Source organism: Ambystoma mexicanum, chromosome 9 (genome assembly GCF_040938575.1).
Source record: "Ambystoma mexicanum isolate Mex_15411 chromosome 9, UKY_AmexF1_1, whole genome shotgun sequence".
Classification (NCBI taxonomy): domain Eukaryota; kingdom Metazoa; phylum Chordata; class Amphibia; order Caudata; family Ambystomatidae; genus Ambystoma; species Ambystoma mexicanum.
Window position 1 is genome coordinate 1,442,928,293 of NC_090931.1, and position 22,235 is coordinate 1,442,950,527.

The window sequence follows — 22,235 nt, forward strand, 5'->3', positions numbered from 1 at the left end:
GCACTGACAGTGTGAGTAGCTGGGAAACATGGACTGACAGTGTGAGGAGCTGGGAAACATGGTCTGACAGTGTGAGTAGCTGGGAAATATGGACTGACAGTGTGAGCAGCTTGGGGAACATGCACCGACAGTGTGAGAAGCTTGGGGAACATGCACCGACAGTGTGCGTAGCTGGGAAACATGGATTGACAGTGTGAGAAGCTTTGGGAACATGCGCAGTGTGAGGAGCTTAGGGAACATGCACGGACAGTGTGAGGAGCTGGGGAATATGCACAGACAGTGTGAGGAGCTTGGGGAATATGCACAGTGTGAGGAGCTTGGGGAACATGGACTGACAGTGTGAGGAGCTTAGGGAACATGCACAGACAATGTGAGGAGCTTGGGGAACATGCACAGTGTGAGGAGCTGGGGGAACATGCACAGACAGTGTGAGGAGCTTGGGGAACATGCACAGTGTGAGGAGCTTGGGGAACATGCACAGTGTGAGGCGCTTGGGGAATATGCACAGTGTGAGGAGCTGGGGGAACATGCACAGACAGTGTGAGGAGCTTGGGGAATATGCACAGTGTGAGGAGCTTGGGGAATATGCACAGTGTGAGGAGCTTGGGGAACATGCACAGTGTGAGGAGCTTGGGGAACATGCACAGTGTGAGGAGCTGGGGGAACATGCACAGACAGTGTGAGGAGCTTGGGGAATATGCACAGTGTGAGGAGCTTGGGGAATATGCACAGTGTGAGGAGCTTGGGGAACATGCACAGTGTGAGGAGCTTGGGGAATATGCACAGTGTGAGGAGCTTGGGGAACATGCACAGTGTGAGGAGCTTGGGGAATATGCACAGTGTGAGGAGCTTGGGGAACATGCACAGTGTGAGCAGTTTGGGAAACATGCACAGACAGTGCGAGGAGCTGGGGCTCACAGGAAGTGTAGTTAGATTAGAAACATGGGTAGACAATGTGAGGAGTTTGGGACACATAGGCAGGCGGTGTCAGTAGCTTGTGCACATGAACACGAAGATAACTTCAAGGCACTGCAAATATATTTTTTCAAACAGGGATTTATTTTCCCCTCTGGAAATAGTTATTTCCCAAACAAATGCTGTATAACGGGAGAGTTTTATCCCCATTATATACTGAGGCAATATTAAATAGAAAAAAATCCAATTTTTTTTGCAGTGGAAAATGAAATCTGTGAGAGCTGCTAATAGTCGAAAAGAATGCATCTTTGTTCTACTGCACACTTGTCCATGGAAACAAAACCTGAACAAATCTTTTACCACTGGGTGGCGCTGTCTCTCTACTACTTTCAGGCAGAAAATCCAGGCCAAGTGAAAATGCTGCTGGTCCTATGCATTCGGGTGTCACTCTCCCGGAAGAGGCGCTGCATTCAACGGACAGGCGCTCTCGGTGTCCGCGTACCTGTCTCTCTTGCTGCACTTTTGCAAGGAGTAAAGGCTGCATTACTCTAGATTGGAATGTAACAGTATCGGCGCTTCTCAGTAGAACTACAGTTAATGGGACACCACCGGCGCTTCTTAGCAAGGATGATATTCTTTTATTTATTTATTTATTTAGAAATGTGTATAGCGCACCCAGCCCGGAGGCATCTAGGTGCTGTTCTTGACAATAAAATGACACAGGATGCCTGCATTTTTCAGCATGACTGCTACAAACGTCACAGTACAAGTACTTCTTAGCAGGTCAGCTATACTTTTAATAGGATATTGTCCAGGGCTTTAAGTGGGGTAAGAAATCGGGGGGGGGGGGGGGGGCTCATTTGGGCGCCTGACTTGTGGGATGGGCGTTGCCTAAAAAGTACACAAAACATAGTAAGGTATGCAAACAAATAGATAAATGCATGCAAGCATGTATATATTTGTATGCATGCATACCTTACTATGGTTTGTGTACTATGTAAGGCTTTTTTTTAATAAACATAGAAATATGCAACATGTTTCTATGTTTTTAAAAGATGGCTTGAAAAGTACACAAACCATAGTAAGGTACGCACATATATATATATATATATATATATATATATATATATATATATAAATGCTTATATTTATATATTTGTTAGCGTGCCTTACTATGGTTTGTGTACCTCAAGATGGCTTGAAAAGTACCCAAACCATAGTAAGGTACGCACACAAATTTATAAAATGTATATATTTGTGTGCCTACCTTATGGTTTTCGTACTTTTCAATCCATCTTTTTTAAACATTTCGATGATTATTAAAGATGGCTTGAAAAATGCACAATTCAATCCATCTTTCATAAAGCTTTGACGATGGACATAACACCCGAGGCGTCTTTGTCCATCGGCAAAGCGTTATAAAAGATGGCTTGAATTGTGTACTTTACAAGCCGTCTTTTATAAACCTCGAAATATGTCAAGGAGTCCCCAGGTTCGCCAGTGGTTAAATACGCCTCAGTGACCTGGGGGGTGGTGGGGTAACAAAAGGACAGTAACTGCCTCTGGTGACCCCTTGCACGAGGGGTCATCAGAGGAAGTTACAGTGACTGACAGAAGTGCCAGCCAGCCACTTAATTGCGGGCGCATCTCATGTTGCGGCAGGAAATTGTGTCCCACCAATGCTGTGGTGGGACCGGAGGGCCCTGGCAGGGCCCCGGGTCAGCCCCATTTCTTGTAGACTGCCAGGGCTCTGTCCCGGTTGGCCCCGTCCCACTTAAAGCACTGACAGTGTCTACGCTTTTCAGATGGGTTAAATGCCGTTTAATGGGACAGTAACAGCACTTCTGAGCAGGGCTGCCATACTGTGAATAGGACAGTGTCTACCCTTCTCAAATGGGATAATATAGCTTTAATGGGACAGTACCAGCACTTCTGAGCAGGGCTGTCATACTGTGAATCGGACAGTGTCGACACTCCCCATATGGGATAATATAGCTTTAATTGGACAGTACCAGCACTTCTTAGCACGGCTGCCATACCTTCAATGGGACTATGCTTTTCAGATGGGTTAAATGTCGTTTAATGGGACAGTACCTGCACTTCTGGGCAGGGCTGCCATACTGTGAATAGATCATTGTCTAAACTTCTCATATGGGACAATATAGCTGTAATGGGCCAGTACCTGCACTTTTTAGCAAGGGTTATGTATTTGTAATTGCACAAAGTGCCTGCACTGTTTAGCCTGACTGCTAGCTACAATGGAGCATTCCCAGCACTTCATATCTATAAAGTATCCCATACTTTAGTGGACTAGTACCAACATTACGAGAAGGTATCGGCCACCTGATAATTTTCATGCACTGCAGGGGGCACCCCTAGCGGGACTCCACTGTCCCATCCAAGGAAGACCCATGGCTAACTTGCACCTGAGTGAGTGGGTGAGCGGGTAATGAGAGCTACGTGGCCTGAGGGTGTCCTTGCTCAGCAGCAGCTTGTAGACCTCTGGAAGGGCTACTGCATGCTCCCCTCAGATTGCATGCTTCTGCACTTTCCCAAAGAGAAGACGTGCTGCCTGCGGCATCTGGGTATTGAGTCTGTGGGGCAAACTCTGTAGAGAATGGGGCCTGAGGCTCTGGCCTAGGAGCAACCACTGTTGGTTTGAATGGGCTGTGCCACTCCCCACCCCCACCCCCCCTTTGCAGTTTTTCTTTTTCCACCCTCCCATACTTTACCTCTCTATTCAGCAGGGCAGTGACCACTGTCCATCTGAAAGGCACATGGAAGCGATGCATATTTGCAGCAGTGCACTGTTTGCCCCCCTGGTGGTGGTAAAGAGTAGTTGCATCTCTTGGTCCTGTGAGAACACACTTTATATGGGGATGGGAAAGGGTTTCTATATCTATATTCCTATTTACCTCTCTGGAGGATAGCTCTGTGGCAGCACGCTCGCTTTGGAAGCAAGACGACGTGGAGCAACACAGGTTCGATCCCCGGGTCCGTGCTTAGAAACCTCTGAGTATTAAGCGTGTTATAAATTACCTATCATATCATACCAACTGTCCCTCCTTGGGAAGTTATGCTTTTATCATCCCCAAACGTCCATCATTCAACTTTCTAATTAATGTTGGGAGTCATATTTCTCTGCTTTTGGAAAGTCAGAGAGTTGGCAAACACTCACGTGGACTTGTTCCTGCACTGCACTATGCAAATTCTAAACCAACATGTGTCACTGTTACCCCATTCCAAGCTGCACATACTCCCTTTATCAACTGTCCTGGGATTATCACCTGTGGTCTGCGGGCTACATAAAGACTTCTGCAGTAGACCCAATACTCACTGAGCTATGTTATCTGGATTTTAACTTCCACCCACCAGCCCTCCACCGGCAGTCTACACTCACATCTCTGCTGCAGAGAGAGGGCATGCCGTTGTTAAATAGAATTTCTTTTGAAAGTCTGGTCGATTTATCCAAAAACATACATGTATGGAGTAGAGGGGATGGGGAGAGGAGTGGCGGAGGTAGGGACGACCTCCAGTTCTGCAGAGGACAGCCAGAGGTTGCCGACCCCGGTTACTATGTAGAACAGGTAAATGTTTGGAACACATCTGAAATGCACTGCTTCCCTAGCAGTCTTTTATCTCCCCCCCCCCCCCCCCCCCCCACGCCCCCTGCCGCCCTGCCAGCCTGCTGAGGGGTATATGTGACATTCTAGGCACCAACAAAAAGATGCTACCAGGAAAGAAAATATGTTTTAGATAAACTTTGGTCATGCCTGAAAATGAAGGCTGAGAACTAGTTAACAGAAAAGTCTAAAAGGGTATTGCTAGACGCAGCCTCCTTTAACATTGGAGTCCAGATGGAGAATGTAACCAGCTAGGAGATCCTTTTTTGGAACGGCGCGGCTACTTAATGGAGCTCAGGGCTGAAGTTGTGGCGGGCGGTGGTTTTGGTTACTGATTGATTGCTCTGTGTTCATTTTGTGTCCGGTTTTTACAGTAGGCAGTGAAATAATCTTTTTAATTTCATCCTGACAATTGCAAAGTAAAATGTTGCGGTCTTGTTAAAATGTAACTGATAAGAATGTCATCTAAAGCATTTTCATCTAAAGCAAGGGATGGGATGAGGAAGTCAGTGGGGGCGGAGGGGGCGGTCCACAAAGTGACAGCTGGGAAGGCATGCAGTACCACATGTGTTCTATGAACAGGAGGGGGTGCCAGCTGTTAATGCAGACACATGCGTGACCCCCCAAGATCTGAGGATGTTTTCAAGGAGAGGGGTGAGCAGAGGGAATGCATAGGGGGGGGGGCGTGGATAGGGCAAGAGGATACTGTTAAGGTGAACAGGGCGAATGGGAAACTAACTGAAGTTGGGTTCAGAGCACAGCCCACTAAGGTGAGCTACAGGGAAATCCTCAAAGCAAATAACATGTATACTTTTTGTAAATGTAGATGATTCAAGCTTGGAACGAAGTGCTCTTTAGATGTATCATGTATACTTTGTAATTTTGTGGGCATGAATTTGTACAGATGACATCACATACCACCCTGTTGCTTTTTGGTGTTTTGTTCATACAGTTTATGGCAGGGTTGTCCAACTCCAGGCCACAAAGGCCAGATCCATGTCGGATTTTCAGGATGCCCCTCATTCAAATTCATGAGATACATTTGCATACAATGATTCTAAATGTATGCCCATTTTTGCTCATGAATATCAATAAGGGATAAAACCTGTCCCGTGTCTGGCCCTCAAGGCCTGGAGTTGGACAACCCTGGTGTGGGAATAGATGACTATATGTGTTTTTAGGAAGTAGACCTATGCACAGTTTATTATGATGTATAGGGTCTATTTGATCCGCTCTAATATTAAAATCATGAGTAAAGGTGTCACCTTTGAGCAGTAATGCTTTTGCCTTGTCGCAAAGTTCACGTACCTCGGGCCCAATTACCTCACCTCTGGGTTCTCCCTCCTTAGTGGGGGTGTATAGAGGGTAATGCGGAGAATTTGGGGTCTGTTGAACTTTACAGTGGATACTTGTCCCATCTTTTACTTGACACATTTGAAGACACTACACCCAGCGTGCCTGCCCCCCAGTTTTACCTGTGTCTCGGTCAGCATCAGGGACGTGGCCACTTCGAAGCGCTTTGGCCGGGACAAGTACTTGTTCACCTTGAACTGGTTCTCGAGTTCCAGGAGCTGTTGGCTGGTAAAAGCTGTGCGGGGCCTTCGACACTTTCCCATCAGGCCGGCCTGGGCCGAGGCTGCAGAGAGGAAAGAGAGAAAAGGCGCATGAGGCAGGTAAAAAGGTACGCAGGTCCTTGCATAGCGGTCCAAACGCTACTACGCTAGCCACATTGCATGAGCGCCATCTGACCAGCCTGTTATTGTTATTTCACATTTATACAGCGCTCTATATATCATTGGTATGATCTCAAAGCGCTTGTGGGTTGAACGCCCTTGGGGACCGTAGTCCAGGTCAGTCGAAGGAGTAGTGTAATATAGGGTGCTTGGGTGCACTCAATATGTGTGCAGCTAGTGTGATTTGCCTCATGGTAGCGGCATCCCTACAATAGGTGTGGTGGTAAGGAGAGATCAGTCGAATGTGAGCAGTCAGGGGGTTGGTCTCCGAGACTGCATGTTGGCAGCATAAGGCCTTTGTAGGATGCTTATGTGTTCAGCTAGGCTGATATATCCGTGGGGTATAGCTGCGTTCTAGCATGATGTTGAGGTGTTCATGGAGTATAGTTCATATGTGTGCAGCTGGACCGAAATTGATCGAGGGGTGTAGCTGTGCTCTATTGTGTGCTGGTGTAAAGTAGAGAGTGAGCATAGCGGTAGGAGAGGCTCCCTTAGAAAGGTCCCAGCTCTTTGTCAGCAGCCATTATGTTCTCGGGGAACATTATCCAATCCCTCAATTGGCATTGTGCAATACCCCAAGTCTTCAAGTCCAAAAGCTTACATTCGCTAAACAATATAAAATGGTCTATTAAATAATTCCCACTATGAATGGATAGCTGATCTAAGGCTCTCTGTCTCAATCCCTCACTCTTTCTCTGTTCTCTCTTTTTCCCTCTCACTATATGGCTCTGTCTCTCGCTTTCTTTCTGGGACGCAGTCATGTTGTCAGCTGCACGCTTGATAGAGCCACCCCAGCTGTTGCTGAACGCAACGTGGGAAGAGAAAAACACAGTTATCTCGAGGAGCAGTGCTGTGTTTTATTGGGGTTGAAAGTAGCAGGAGAGGCATCCCCTGAAGTGGATACCTGGTGTTTGCGCACATGCATTGTCATCATGTATGTCCTGCAGGGATGTCGCCACGACACCGAGGGTGCATGATTCACACGGGGAAGGTGGCTGAGGCTAACGTCATCCCTGCAGGGGGTGCTGGAGTTCTGACACGCCATCTAAGGGGCCAGAAGACCAAACTGCAGGTTCTACCATTGCTTTTGGTTTGGTGTTAATTCTAAGTATGTATGTATTCTGTAACAAATGCCCATGTTCTGCACCACTACCACCGGATCAGGGGTCAGCATGCACCATTCAACATTGCCTTGGTGCTCACAGAAGAAACAGATCAAGGGCGTTAAACTGAGCAGGAACCTTTCCAAGAGGGAAGGACATTTTGAGTGACAAAATGGTGTGCATTCGCAGCAAAATAACGTTTTTTAATTGTGGTAGCATTGTAAATTGGCTTTTTTTTTAATGTTGTCATGTTATTTTCTTTATGTACCGTGGGCATAATTATAATGCTGGATTGTTTTCCCGAGAAATGCACATAATTAAAACCTATAAACATATAGATGTTTTTATGATAGAAAGTTATCATTAAAAGATTGGCAGTCTAGTAGACTTCAACTGTACCCATTCGAAAGATCCCTACTAGAAAGGGGAAAGAGGCAAATAGCACCAATGAGTTTTCCTAGCTGCTTTGCATAAATACAATGGGCATTCTGGGAACATAAGACAGACCACAGTTCTTTATATTTGTCAAGTATTTCTGTGATAAAACGAAGGGGTATCATGCTGTAATCAGGTAGTACATTATGTACACTGGGCTTGGTGCTCATTTCATTTTTGACAACACTCTCCCTAGCATTGAAGTGCCTGCAACCATGACCATTCATACTCATTTGGCCAGCTGCAAGATTTGGATGTGACGATAAAGTGGCCGCAACATCTGTCCCTCTCTTGTAGGTATGATTGACTTTCCTGTGACTTCCAGGATTTTAGAAGTGGAGGGGCCGGGTCTCGGGGTAAGGGTGATGGCGTGTGGGGCTGTGAGCGTGCCCATTCCCCAATTCACATACATCTTTAGTGAATTATGTATATATAGGATACCACTGTATATATCACATGTTTATATAGCGCGTCATGCCAGGTATTATTATTATCCAATTTAATGGGGTTCCATTTGTTGCCCTATAAGAATCAGTGGCTGAGTTGGCCCGTCCAGGGATTCAAACCTGTGCCCTGCAGTTTGAACCCGGATGCACGGGTCGCGCACTCTAACTCCAACAATTGGCCTACTCTAGGTTGGAGATTTAATATTCCAAACTGTAAGATCACAGTTAAAGCAATGGGAAAAGATTGGGATGTATCAGAATGTTGAGGTTGGAGCTGCTACATACAAGTTATAAACTAGCACAGAAACCAAATCAAATCAAGTTGAGTAAAGCACTTTATGATGAAAGGCTATAGTTGAAAGTGCTTTATAAATGTAAGAAGGCATCATGGGAAAAAGCAGGATAATTTGAATGAATTGCTTAGTTTATATTCTGCTTTATGGTTATAAATGGTGGATGGGTATCACAATAAGGCACTGAAACACAAAGGGCCTCAATCACTTGGCACTGCAAAAAATACACTTTGCACCACTCTGTCAATCAGGGTGTTTGTTGGCAGTGCAAAGTCACTTTGCACCGCGCTAAAAATTCCATGAATCGGGCCCAAAGGGTTTAGTTAAAGAGCATTGCTTATTGCAATGTTTAGTTATTATTTATTATTTATTTATTGTGATATAGTTTCGAGCAAACACAACTTTTTTTTACAAAAGAAACGGATAAGAAAAGAAAAGAAGCAAAAAGGAATAGGAAAAAAAATATTTGTCTTCCTATTTCTTTTTGCTTCTTTTCTTTGCTTATCTGTGTCTTTTGTGAAAAGTTGTGTGTATTCGAAACTATATCACAATAAATAAATAATAATTGCAATGTTTAGTGTTACAGCTGAAGTCAGCAACGAAGCAGAAGGACAACCATCATTGTCGATCTGATAAGCCGATCTGAATTATACCTGGCCTAGTAGGATCGTTGTTTCTGTCTTCCCTTGTTCCCCTCCCTTGCCTCGTCGCGCCTTGAAACACGTGTGTATAGGCGCGTTATAAATATCATATCAAACCGTATGCATTGCTGATGACATCACACGTTACAGTCCATGTGGCCTAATCAATTACATCATTGATTACATGGGGCATACCTTTACACAATGACCTCACCCGTAATCGTAAATCCTCCAGCTGCGACACTTCAGCAGGTCCATTATTCAAGACATCAATAGAGGAAGCTGGAGTATCCTCAGGGATAGCACCCCCCTCCTCCCCTCCCCACCCATCCAGGAAACGGCATCCCTTCATTCATTGACACCCCAGTATAGTCTGGTGCACGGCGTGGCGTGCTACCATCCCATCTCCTACCCTCCCAGTGGGCCACATTCTCTGCAAGCGTAGCGGGAAGGGCACAGATGTGAAATGACACCCAACGTTGCCCAATCAGGTGACTGCGGCTCACAGATGGGGCTTCCCAAATCCAAAATAAAGAAAGGAGCCACGGAAAAACATCTGTGAATTCCACCACACTCCCCTTAGACTTCCCTATTCCTTGCATGGAATTCTGAATGCCAAATAGCCAGGATTCTGAAATATGATAATCCCTTCTACAGTGGCAATGGCCAGTAAGGTGCCACTTCCCCCATACTTTCTGCATTCTGCACGCAGAGGTAACGGCCTTACCACCCTAGTACTCTCTAGCCTTCGTAGCACAGACAGCGTTTCTTAAGTGCCAAGGACGGGTATGCTCATCCTTTTTGCATAGACTTGCGTAATAGCCTGGCATGTAAGGGGTTAAAATCCTGCACAGCAAATAACAAAGTTAAAACAAATATAACAAACAATCTCCCCATGCCTGGTGCACAAAAAAAAGACTCCAACCTCGGTCAAAAACGAAAGTTGGCCCTGGGGGGGGGGTGCTGATGCTACATGTGTTTTTTGCACCTGCTTGTCTCCACCATAATATCATCTGACGAAACAAAGAAGCCAAAACTCAAGTCAAACTCTAGATCTCCATTCGATGACAGTGTTTGAAGTCTTCGGCACTTAAGAGGTAGCCATGTTACAACGGTCCGTTCTGCACCTGAAGAACACCACGTCAAGTTTGCACCACTTATAACTTGCGAGCCCCTGAAGAAAACCCCTTGATCAAAGCAGAGGGTTGAAACATGTAGGATAGAGTCAAGAACAGGAAGGACACAAAAAATAGAGGCTCATGGGAGTAGACAGTATAGAATAAAAATGTACAAAGATATTATCGAGCACACATTTAGGTTGTGCGTCTTTGATTTTGATGCTTCAATATCAACTAGAATCCATTTGAATGTCGGGATTTTTTCAATAGTTTATGTTGTTAATTGTGGATGTGAAGTCATTGTTTATATTTGTGAGTTAGGGCACGTATGCACTTGATTGGTTCTGATACCATTTCATGAATGTTAGTAATGTCTCGCAGTTTGAAAAAAAAGTTTAATAATAAAATAGTGAAATTTATTTAGTACCAGGCAAAGTCTTAGGGTATATTTTTTTCCCAAGGCGTTTTTTTTTAGTAAAATAAATCTTAGGTTGCAGGCCGTAGACACGAGGATCATTAGATGTTCATACATGGCACTTCATTTGCCAGAGTGGCCAAATTGGCAAAGCACAGGAACATGGAAGACCAAACACATATCGTGTTTTTGCATGAAACAGGCAACATCAACGATCATTGAAGGAAACTGTGTTCCTTAAGGTGAAATGTTCAAATGACAGTGCTAATTGTTTATATTCAATATGGATGATCCTGGGGGGGAACTAGAGGGGCTATAGCCCCAGGTCTTTTGGTATTAGCCCTGGATAGAACCACAGGTGCTACAACCAAAAGGCTAGCTAGCCCCCAGTCCCGACAGTTCTGACATTAGCGTAGCCCCGGATCATTTCCAGACCTAGCAGCACCCCTAAGATTCCCCAGTATTAAGCCTGAGTGAACTTCCACCTTGCCAAGCCCATTAATGGAACTAAATTCCATGTTCGGTGTCCTGTGCACACATGAGTTTTCACAAAACTCCCTGGCATTCCTGAATCCCACCCAAAATCATCAGAACTCACCAGTTACAAAGAAAGACCCCCTCAGTTACAGCTACTGAATAATAATCCCACGTCTCAGCAAGCTGTCATATTTTCTTCTCCAAAGTCACCAAATAATGTCAAATTCCTGTATATGCCTCATAACGTGGTCACTGGGATCCCCACACCCCCCCAGTGTTTGTCACATAAACATGGTATACATTCCTTCAATGGTAATCTTCTGCCTGCCCCCAATAAACTCTGGATATAGCTAGCCTGGCCTTTTTGTTTTGTCTACGTTTGCCTTAATTTAATTCTGTTTCAATCTTCTATCTGTCCCTCAACAACCCAAAGCCAACTCCTTCTTCTGCCTGCAAGACTGATCATGAACTCCAACTGCGCATTCCTTACAGTGAGGGTGAAGGCACCTGAGCCACCCCGCCTGAACCTCAAAGGAAGTTTGAGAAAGTTTGGTCGGGCCTGAGTTGGTGGAAATTTGAATCATTTGCACTTAATTAGCACCCTGATGTGGCGGAGCCAGCCGATCAGGTGGCTAGAAATTCAGGCTGAAACTGTCGATCTCAGCCCACGCGCCAAACTGCCTGATGGCCGGTTCCCCTTCCCCCTCGCCCCGTATATCCTCAGACCCCTTTTAAAATGATCTCCCTCTCCCCACTTACCTCATTGTGGTGGCGGCAGCACTCACAGCTGCTGCTTCTTCCTTCTGCGAGAGGCCACCATGGAAAGGGAAGAGAGACTCCGCACAGAGCCCTGCCTTCCCTTTCAATGGGGGGCATTTTGGAAGAGTCTTTTCGTTCCATGAACAGGAAGCCGCGAGGCGACCTGTTCACGGACCAAAAATACTTTCAATTAGCCCCATCCCAGAACATGGGACTGCTGCTAATAGCGTTGAGCACCCGTCCCAAGGGCTGGAACGGGCGGTAACGGTCCTGGCCCTCCTCAAAAGCCCTCACTTTGCTCAGGCCTTTAACTTGGGCCGCCGGGCCGTTACCACCCATTCCAGCCATTGGGACGGGTGCTCAACGCCACATTTTGTCAAGGCTTACCCAACACTAGTCTCACCAGAAGAGGGCTGCCCACCAACCCACTTGCAAACCCATGATAGTCGAGTCATTATGTGTAGTCCTGGTGCAATGAAGCCAAGGACACAGGTGTGTGTACACAAATGCATGTTTATTCTTGACTGCCCACACTACAGATGCAGCACATCTGCTCCTCAGCAGCACAGGATCTCCCTCCACCTACAGAACCGTCACCCAGGTTCCACCCTCTCGGCATCACACAGTAATGTCACACACCAGCATCACACAGCTGCTTTTACCCGACATGCATCCAGGATACAACAGAGTAAGACCCAAGATCAGCGGTCGGGATGGGAACTGTGCTCCTAGAGGTGGAAGGCGTATCATACAGCGCTGATTCATGTTGAACCACTGCAGTTCTCCGAACATGGGTCTTAGTAGATGAAGCCCCCCTCGGGCCAATGAAAATCACGCTCTCTTCTCTATCCGACTAACTCTCCTAGCGCTTAGAGGCCCAGGAGGGTTTTTATTCTCTATTTAAAAAAAAAAAAAGAAATTACCTGCAATAGCAGTTGAGTCCTTGACTGTGGGTCTCACCTGTTCATAATTACTTTATTGTCATGAAGATACTAAACGGATGGATGACAATCCGGGCTCATCGGGCCATTAAAATCAATGTTCTATCCCGCCTGGAGCCCTGTTATCTGTCTAAAGTGTGTGTGATTACATGCACAGCAGCTGCTGGACCTGATAAGGGGAACAGCCTGCAGACCGGAGGACCCAGGGCACCCATCTCCCTGAAGAGCCTCTTATCATCCCATCTACCTTGACATGGCACTGAAGCAGGGCTAAGGTCCTGCGAAACAACAGGTCCTTTGATGCAGTATCGTGTGACATCTCGTGCAGGTGGGGGCATTAGAGGCTCACACGCATCTTCCGCAGCTACTTATTACCTCCCCACTGGACTCTGCTTTTGTGGGACTCGCGCCGCGACTACGCCCTGTTGCAAGATTAGCACCACACAGGCCGTAGTAGCTAGGTGTGCAGGCGTTGAGTTAAACAGGATGCAGGTGTGAGGTTGAGAGGTAGAGGTTTTGTGGATGGGGATGTGAGGGTGAGGGGGAGATAGAAGTTTTGTGGGTGGGGGTGTGAGGGTGAGGGGGAGATTGAGGTTTTGTGGATGGGGATGTGAGGGTGAGGGGGAGATAGACGTTTTGTGGATGGGGATGTGAGGGTGAGGGGGAGATAGAAGTTTTGTGGGTGGGGGTGTGAGGGTGAGAGGGAGATTGAGGTTTTGTGGATGGTCGGTGTGAAGGTGATAGAGGTAAAGCTTTTGCCAAGATCCACCACTTGCATTGTGTGCCTGGGCATCCCTTTGAGGAAGATGATGATGGCTGTACTTGGGTTGCATATAGCGCCGCACAGCGCCACCAGAGCCTCAAAGCAGTAGAAAGACTCACTGCAAGACTGTGGCCATCTACATCAGGAAATGCAGTGGAGAAAAGCCATGTATTGGCGTTTTTTTAAATGGACAGAGGTTCGGTAGGTTGGGACATATTAGAGAGGTCCCTCCAGTTTTGGGGTCCTTTGATGGTTGAGGAACAGTCTGCGCCGGAAATGCATGAGAGGTCAGGGCTGAAGAACTTCGGGTATGTTGTTGGGAGAGTAAGTTATACAATTCATGCCTTAAAATGCGCAAGCCATTCCCTTTTTTCGGAAGTCAAAATTCTTCTATGCTTAAAATGTTGGAGGATATGACTTCCAGAACAAGGATCCAGAAGGTCAATAGTTAGGGAAGAGGAGAGGTAGAATTCTCCTGTTAGGTAAGAAGATACTTAGAGGTCTCCTGCCTTTAGGTAAAAAGATACGCAGAGGTCTCTTGCTTTAGGCGATAAGCTAGGTAGCAGTGTCCCACTTTTATGGATGAAGACAGGTTCAGGTAATGCTGCTTTTAGGTCAGAAGACAGGTAGTGGTGTCCTGTTTTTAGGTAAGAAGAGAGGTAGGATTCTTCCACTGTTATGTGTGAAGACAAGTAGTGGTCTACTGTTTTTAGGTGAGAAGATAAAGTAGATGTCTCCTGCTTTTAGGCAAGTAGAGAGGTAAAAGACTCCTGCTTTTGGGTCAGAAGATGGGTACAGCCTGGTCTCCAGTTTTTAGGTAAGAAGATAAGTAGAGGTCTCCTGATTTTAGGCAAGAAGATATGTAGATGTCTCCTGCTTTTAGGTAAGAAGATAAGTAGATGTCTCCTGCTTTTAGGCAGGAAGAGGGGTAGAGGTCTCCTGCTTTTAGGTCAATAGACAGGTAGAGCCCGGTCTACTGTATTTAGGTAAGAAGATAAGTAGAGGTCTCCTGCTTTTAGGCAGGAAGAGGGGTAGAGGTCTCCTGCTTTTAGGTCAATAGACAGGTAGAGCCCGGTCTACTGTATTTTGGTAAGAAGATAAGTAGAGGTCTCCTGCTTTTAGGCAGGAAGAGGGGTAGAGGTCTCCTGCTTTTAGGTCAATAGACAGGTAGAGCCTGGTCTACTGTATTTAGGTAAGAAGATAAGTAGAGGTCTCCTGCTTTTAGGCAGGAAGAGGGGTAGAGGTCTCCTGCTTTTAGGTCAATAGACAGGTAGAGCCCGGTCTACTGTATTTTGGTAAGAAGATAAGTAGAGGTCTCCTGCTTTTAGGCAGGAAGAGGGGTAGAGGTCTCCTGCTTTTAGGTCAATAGACAGGTAGAGCCTGGTCTACTGTATTTAGGTAAGAAGATAAGGATAGGAGTCCTGCTTTTAGGCAGGAAGAGGGGTAGAAGCCTCCTGCCTTTAGGTCAATAGACAGGTAGAGCCTGGTCTCCTGTTTTTAGGTTAGAAGATAAGGATAGGTGTCCTGCTTTTAGGCAGGAAGAGGGGTAGAAGCCTCCTGCCTTTAGGTCAATAGACAGGTAGAGCCTGGTCTCCTGTTTTTAGGTCAATAGACAGGTAGAGCCTGGTCTCCTGTTTTTAGGTTAGAAGATAAGTAGAGGCCTCCTGCTTTCAGGTAGAAATACAAGTAGATTCCTCATGCTTTTAGGTACAAAGAGAGGTACAAGTCTCCTGCTTTTAGGTAAGACAAGAAATACAGTTCTTCTGATTTTAGGTAGGAAGCCAGGTAGAGTTCTGGGCTTTTAGGTAAGAAGCCAGGTAGAGTTCCGGGCTTTTAGGTAAGGAGCCAGGTAGAGTTCCCCTGCTTTTAGGTAAGGAGCCAGGGAGAGTTCCCCTGCTTTTAGACAAGGAGCCAGGTAGAGTTCCTCTGCTTTTAGTTAAGAAAGCAGGTAGCTTTGTAATGTAAGTGGTCTCGTATAGTGCCCTTCTGCCACTATTGGTGGACTCGCCTCACGTGGATCTGCAAGAAAAAAGAGAGGTGGGGTTCATTAGTAGGACAGCAGGAGAGGCAGATGCAAAACCTGTGGTGTGCATGGGTGCAGGTCAGCAGTATCTGGTTCCTGAGGGCTGATCTGATATTTATGGAGTTTGGCGGCCAAATTCGGGAGAATGTCATCCATTGGGAGGAGCCCAAGATCTGATGGACTACAACACCTTTGGGCTGGTTAGCCACTGATACGGTAGAGTGTGATAGGGCTAAAGAGGAATGCTTGGTCATGGCTCGGTTAATGTTGATGTGGTAATGGCTAGCCCTCTGGGTGCCATCTATTAGGGGTTTGCGTGTGTAGTGTAAGGTGGCAGGAGATCCTAGAGGGGAGTCAGTTAGTCAGGGGGAGGGGAGGAGTAGGCCTTACAAGGCAAAATAACCTGCAACCCTGCACTCCTATCCATGGCCATTCGCAGAGCAGCCCCATTTCTCTAGCTCACAAGGCCACCTTCAATCCCACATCTTTCTTTCTCTCGCTCCCAGTTTCTTCCCATCTCTTCCCCGCAATGAGGAACATAGCAAGCATCTGCGAGTTGTCCTATGAGGGAAAGAGGCAGTCTAGAAACTCCAGACGTTACCATGACCTTACGGGAAGCAAGAACATTTGGTTTCGATGAAGGGCTGCTTGAATTTGAGGACGGCAGTCACCCATTTATCCTTCCTTAGTATGATGGTTGGCAGGCTGAGAGATGCCTCAAACCTCACTTTAACACACTCAGGTGCTTTGCTTAGTGCTTAGTGGCCTGCTGGGACTTCTGTCTATCAAGGGCGGGGCCCGTCGAGGGAGAGAACAGCGTTTGTCATGCGCTTGTTATGCATTGCTGAGGTCTATCCTACTGTCTCCCAAACTCTTCTAACACTATCCGGAATGTCTCCTGTTTTAAGGAAAGAAGTCAGATAGCGAGCCCCTTCTTTTAGACAAGAATACAGGAAGGATAGCTAAGGGGCAACGGGTTTGTCTTTGAAGCAAGACAACGCGGCGCAACACAGGTTCAAATCCTGATCCTGCGCTTAGAAACCTCTCGCTGGTATTAAGTGCGTTATAAATGAACAATCATTTTAAAAAAAGAAGACAGATAGAGGTCTCCTGCCTTCTGGTTTTCCAGTCTGAGTATAAAGCTGAAAGTCGCAATCAACCACAGACAGTGGAAGAAGGGACGCTGGGAGACGTTCAAGGAAATAAGGATAACATCAGCATGTTTAAGAATATTTATAAGGTTCCATAAAAGAATGCCATATTTATAACAGAGGGCAATCTATGCCATTGGGCCTCATTCTAAGGGTGGCGGCCACGGTATGAACGGTGCCAGTAAGGCACCGGCACTATTCATACCGGGCTGCCGCATTAGGGGCTCTGCTCGCGGATTCCTGATAGCCCGCCAGGTCTTTCCTGGCGGGCTGTGCGGCACCCGTGAGCAGAACTTGTGATTGCACCGGCACCGTTATCAACGGTGGCGGTGCAACCATGCTCCCCACCCCCATTGTGCCTTATCGGGCAGACTGGGGATAGGGAGCACAGCATTACCGCCACCTGCGAATGGGCAGTTGCCGGCCCTTTCATCTCGTAATGGGCCGGTTATTGCCCAATCGCGGGAGGCAGTGCCGGTAGCGAGCATTGCACTAGCCGTGCCTGCCATACAGGCACGGCTACCGCCATGCTCGTAATGAGGCCCATTATCTTTCTGGCTACTATTTTTATTTTATGTTATTGCTTATAGCGCAAACTTAGCTCAAGAGCAGCGGAGCGCTTTACAGCCGACGGGTACCAGCACCGGGCTTGGCATTTCATACAGTAACGCAGTGCTGCTGCTGGAGGGAGCGGGTGGGGTTTATTCGTCAGGCAGGCATTGTTGAAGGAGGCAGGTTGTTAGTGTTTTGCTGACCGCAGGGCGGTAGGGGTACATCTCAAGCTTCTTCCAGGATTGAGTTCCAGACAGTCGGGCATGGCAGGAGAAGGGCTGCTTGTGAGTCTTCTCTTCATAAGGTTGCTTAGACTACCACCTTTTGATGACCTCCAGAGGTGCAGAGTTCGGCTGTCAAGTTCATTGGTGATCTGTTTCAGATTTGTTTTGTAAATATTTTGGCTTTTTCTGACTTAAAAAGTCCAAGGGCAGGATACCAGCAGTATGTTGTTTGAGAGCATGGATTCCAGAGGGAAATGCAGACGAATTAGCACTGGGGCCGAGCTGGAAAGGCATTTAGGAGCTACAGCATGGCCAAATAAGCGGACCATAAAGGGGAGTTTTCAATCTCTGATTGACAGCCAGTGATGACATTTCGGATTCTTGCCCCCCTACTCACTAAGTCAAGGCGTAGGCACAGACGAGAGTAGTCCTGGGGATGAGGAAAGAGCGTCGTGTAGACAGATCATGGCATTCTGGGGGACCTTGCATGGCGACAAGGCTGTTGTCTGCCCAATGTGGGCCATTCTAGCTTCCATCTTGTCCTCTAGGACCTCACATGGTTGGTTGGGCTGTCACGGTTTATTTATTTATTTAGCTCTCCCTGTAATGGTTTGCATTAGTCCAGCATCGCAACCTAAAGGTGATTGTTGTTATACAGGTTTTTTTCAAATGGGGTATGTCTTGTAAAACACTGATTAGATGTGTCATTTTATTTTTATGTAATTGGTTATTTATAACGTGCTTAATACCCAGAGGTTTCTCAAGCGGACCCGAGGATCGAACCTGTGTTGCTCCACATCATCTTGATTCCAAGGCGAGCACATTGCCCCTGAGCTATCCTCCCGAGACAAAGGCTTGAAGGCTTACATTCCAGTAAATGTGCCCTGCCAGCCAAGTCCAGCATGACCTGGTGCTCCCCGTGCGTGACCCTCAGGACAGCATGCCTAACCAGCCCCCATTGCTTGACACATCCCTGCACCCCCCACCCAGACTCGTGCATGCGGTTAGCTAGTTTCCGCAGCATAAACGCTGCAGGACTGTGCATAAGATGCCCCATGCCCCCGGTGAGGCCGTACAACCGATGCAGCCCAACTCTGGCAGTTAAATGAGGGCACACACAAAGACAAGGGATGGTCTGCTTCAGATCTTTGCCAGGGCATGCAATTCCAAAAGGACAATATTTGCACTTTTCACACTGTGTTGACACAGAGAATTTGCTGTGTGTTTAACAGAGTGCAGATCCCAGGGCTCACCCATCGGAGAGCCGCCGCTCCAACACCTGGCCCCACAGATTCTCACATTATCGGCGGCAACCACGTGGGAGGGCGACCGCACTGTAGGCTTCAATGGAGTCTCATGCATTCCCAAACACTGACATTGCGCACTTCTTCACTCCTTCCCGCACGTCAGAGGTTTGGTTTATTCCTAGAGCGCCTTTGCCAAGGCGCTTTACAAAATGAGTGAGTTGGTGCATAGAATGAAATGATGACAATTAATACCGGACAAGACTAAGGGTAAAATGTCCTTTCATCACCTGCATTTTCATCTCATAGCATTTTAACCTGCATATTACAACGAATATGCTCATAGAATTTTTTAGGGGGGGGGGTGGGAAAGGGCAGATAAGGGTTTGGGTGGGTAGGCAATAGCCAAAAATAAGCGTGGGATGGGGGATTGGTGGGCCCCCCCTAAACCCCACCCAAAAAAACGATTTGCATTTTCGTTGGAATGTACACGTTAAAATGACAGGGGATGAAATTGCAGGCGACGAAATGACATGGATCCAGAAAAAGAAGACAGAGAGAAAATAAGACATAAGAAGCCAACAAGAATGAAATGGCAATGATGGTGTGAAATACGACCAAGCTGAGGGTGCAGTAGCACAATGAATACAACGTTGCTGAACAAAAACAAGCCCCCTTCTAACAAAGTAACAATGGGAGGGAGCACATCATTAAAAAACTAAAAACGAGCCTAAACACGAGCCTAAAACGGAGGGTAGCACAGGGAACGCAGGACAGCACCGGGGCAACGCGCAGGTCTTGGAAGCAAGACCATGCAGAGCAACAGAGGTTCGAATCCCAGATCCGTGCTTAGAAACCGAATTACGGTACAGTAGTAGGCGCGTTATAAAAAAAAAACATTTCAGTAAATAAATTAATAAAAACCTGCGCTGGTCAATGTCAAAGGATGCACACAGAGCAGGTAGTGCATAAGTGCAGGGGCAGGCAATGGCCCGTAGCTGCAACCACTATGCTGGAAACTACAGTGAGGCACCAGCAGCCAACCTGAGAGGAACGGCCGTTGGAACATACCGTCAGATAGTCACAGTCAACAACCCTGCGAAAGTACGCCCATTTCCACAGCAGTGGAGGAGGCTCATCAACACCAGCGTCGCCAGAGTCCGGTGCCAATGTTGCCATGTTCACTCCAGCACCCCCGACATTATCTCTGCCAAGCCCACCAGGGACCCAGCAGGGAACTGGCTGACCCCGCCAGCCACTCCTCAGTCAGCGGTATCAACGTTTCTTTACGGCGACTGACACTGCCCTGAACACAGGGCTGCACCTGCATCCTCCTTGCAGCAGGGAACAGCCTGCCTCACCAGCCGGTCCACGGCAGCGACATTTTTACAGGGGCTGATGCTGCCCAGCGTGTATATATATTTCTGAGGCTTGTGGAATCTGCTTAGATCACATGCTGTGCATAGGCCGACATCTAGTGGAAGCTGCGGAGTATTACAGTTTGTTTTTCGAAACTCGAAAATGGGCGTCGACACAGGCGTGCCAGTAATACTATCCCTAGTGTGACGTCCACTGTACCCAAGATCCCTCACGCGTCTAGGATCCTCAGATTGTTTTTTTCCGCCATACTGGTCGGAAGCATCTTGCGGAGTTCCCTGGCCTTAGCCATACTTTTGCTGTTATTATAAAATTAATTCTTATTCATTCCCTTCCCCACCCCAACGTCGACCCTCGACCTCGACGACGGCTGGAGAAGTCATCGACCGTCGACTGCTGCACGACGGATCTGGGCCTCGGAAGGCCGCTGGCCTCGGCCCGGGCCTAGTAGGCCGCTGGCCTCGGCCCTTGCAAGTAGGGAGAGTGGGGGGTGGTACATACTCTTCACTCTTGATATAGTTACATCATTGTATATATTCCTACACTTAGCAGCCCGCTGCCTTAAGGTGCGTATGGAGGGTACCCCTTTTCAATTCTGCCCCAAGTGCAATCGCAAATACCCTTGGGTCGACAGGCACGCCACGTGCAATCTCTGCTTGCCGAGGGATCACCCCGAAGCGAACTGCAGAGCGTGTAGTAGGTTCAAACCTAAGACACTTAAGGACCGTTCGACAAAGCGTTGGGCCCACCACGCCAGGCAGGAGGCCATGGCAGCGGAGGGCGCCTTCAGCGATGGCAGCGACGCCGTACTTTCGGACGGCGAGGGCATTACGGCGTCGAAGGACAGCCGGCGAGCGCAGGTCCCCGACCTCGGAAGGTCGTCCGGCAGGGCGGCTATGGGGAAGACCCCCGGCGACGCAAGCGCTACACACCTAACACACACTAAACACACTAAGACCAACCGGACCTCGACGGTGTCGACTTCCCGGAAAGAGGCACAGAAAGAACGGTCCGACTCGGTGTCCTCTGGGCGCTCTCGATCGAGATCGCCTCACGACGCAAGGCAATCATCCACTCTTGCCAAAAGTGCCTCGCTACACACATTAACGGAAGTTCGATCGTCGGGAGACGAAGACGACTTCCACCCCCAGGCCGCGCTCCAAGATACCGAGACCGCGGGTAACACCAGTGAGGCCCCACGCTCGAAACACACAGATAGCTGTCCAGACCCTCGGCGCCAGGCGTCGAAAGTCTCTGGGGCCTCCAAGGGACAGGGAAAACATTTTTCCACGCACGGGGAGGGGGGAAAACAGCGGAAAGCACAGCCTTCCACTCCTGTAAAGCCATCCTCCCACCCTAGGCAGACTAGCAAACACAAGTCTACCCTTGAAAAGTCCCATAAATCTCCTACAAAATCACCTACTAAAGTTATACCCTGTTCCAGGGAATGGTCCAGTGAAGACATAGACAGGGTTATGTCTAGGATGTCTTCCTTGGCTGATTTCTATGATAAGAACCCAGATCATTTTCTTTCATATAACCCTCAAGGGGCCACACCCTCAGGCTCCTCCGATCCTATTCCTCTGAGTAAAAAACCCCGGTTCGAAACGCCTGAACCCTTCGAGGTGCAGCCTTACTCCACTCCATATTCTACTCCACACCCCAGTTTTCAGGGACAGGGTTTCCCTGATGAGGACCTGGAGTTTGAAATTACAGAAGAACAAACCGGGGCGGATTACTATGCAGATGATGAGGATCTGGAGGAGGGAGAAGATGAGCACGAAATTTACAGAGTAGATTCCCCAGTGCAAAGCGAAGCCCCAGTTACCGACTCTCCAGTTGATAACCAACCCCTCCTTAACGAGGTTCTCGCTCGAGCAGCGGAACATTTCCACATCGACACCCACGGTGTACAGGAGGAAAGGGACTTCGCGGAGGAATTTGTAGGAGAGAGGAGACCGGTTGCTCAGACCATCCCTATCCTCAAATCCATCCAACGAAG

General features: G+C 47.7%; 1 protein-coding gene across 1 annotated transcript in view; it reads right to left on the minus strand.

The window, feature by feature from the left end:
- LOC138489196 (motor neuron and pancreas homeobox 1-like) overlaps positions 1–22,235 on the minus strand; it is a 103,603-nt gene that overhangs the window by 6,646 nt on the left and 74,722 nt on the right. The window contains exon 2 of the mRNA XM_069616862.1: positions 6,014–6,174. Coding sequence (XP_069472963.1) covers positions 6,014–6,174 — 161 coding nt within the window. The remainder of the gene's footprint in view (positions 1–6,013; positions 6,175–22,235) is intronic.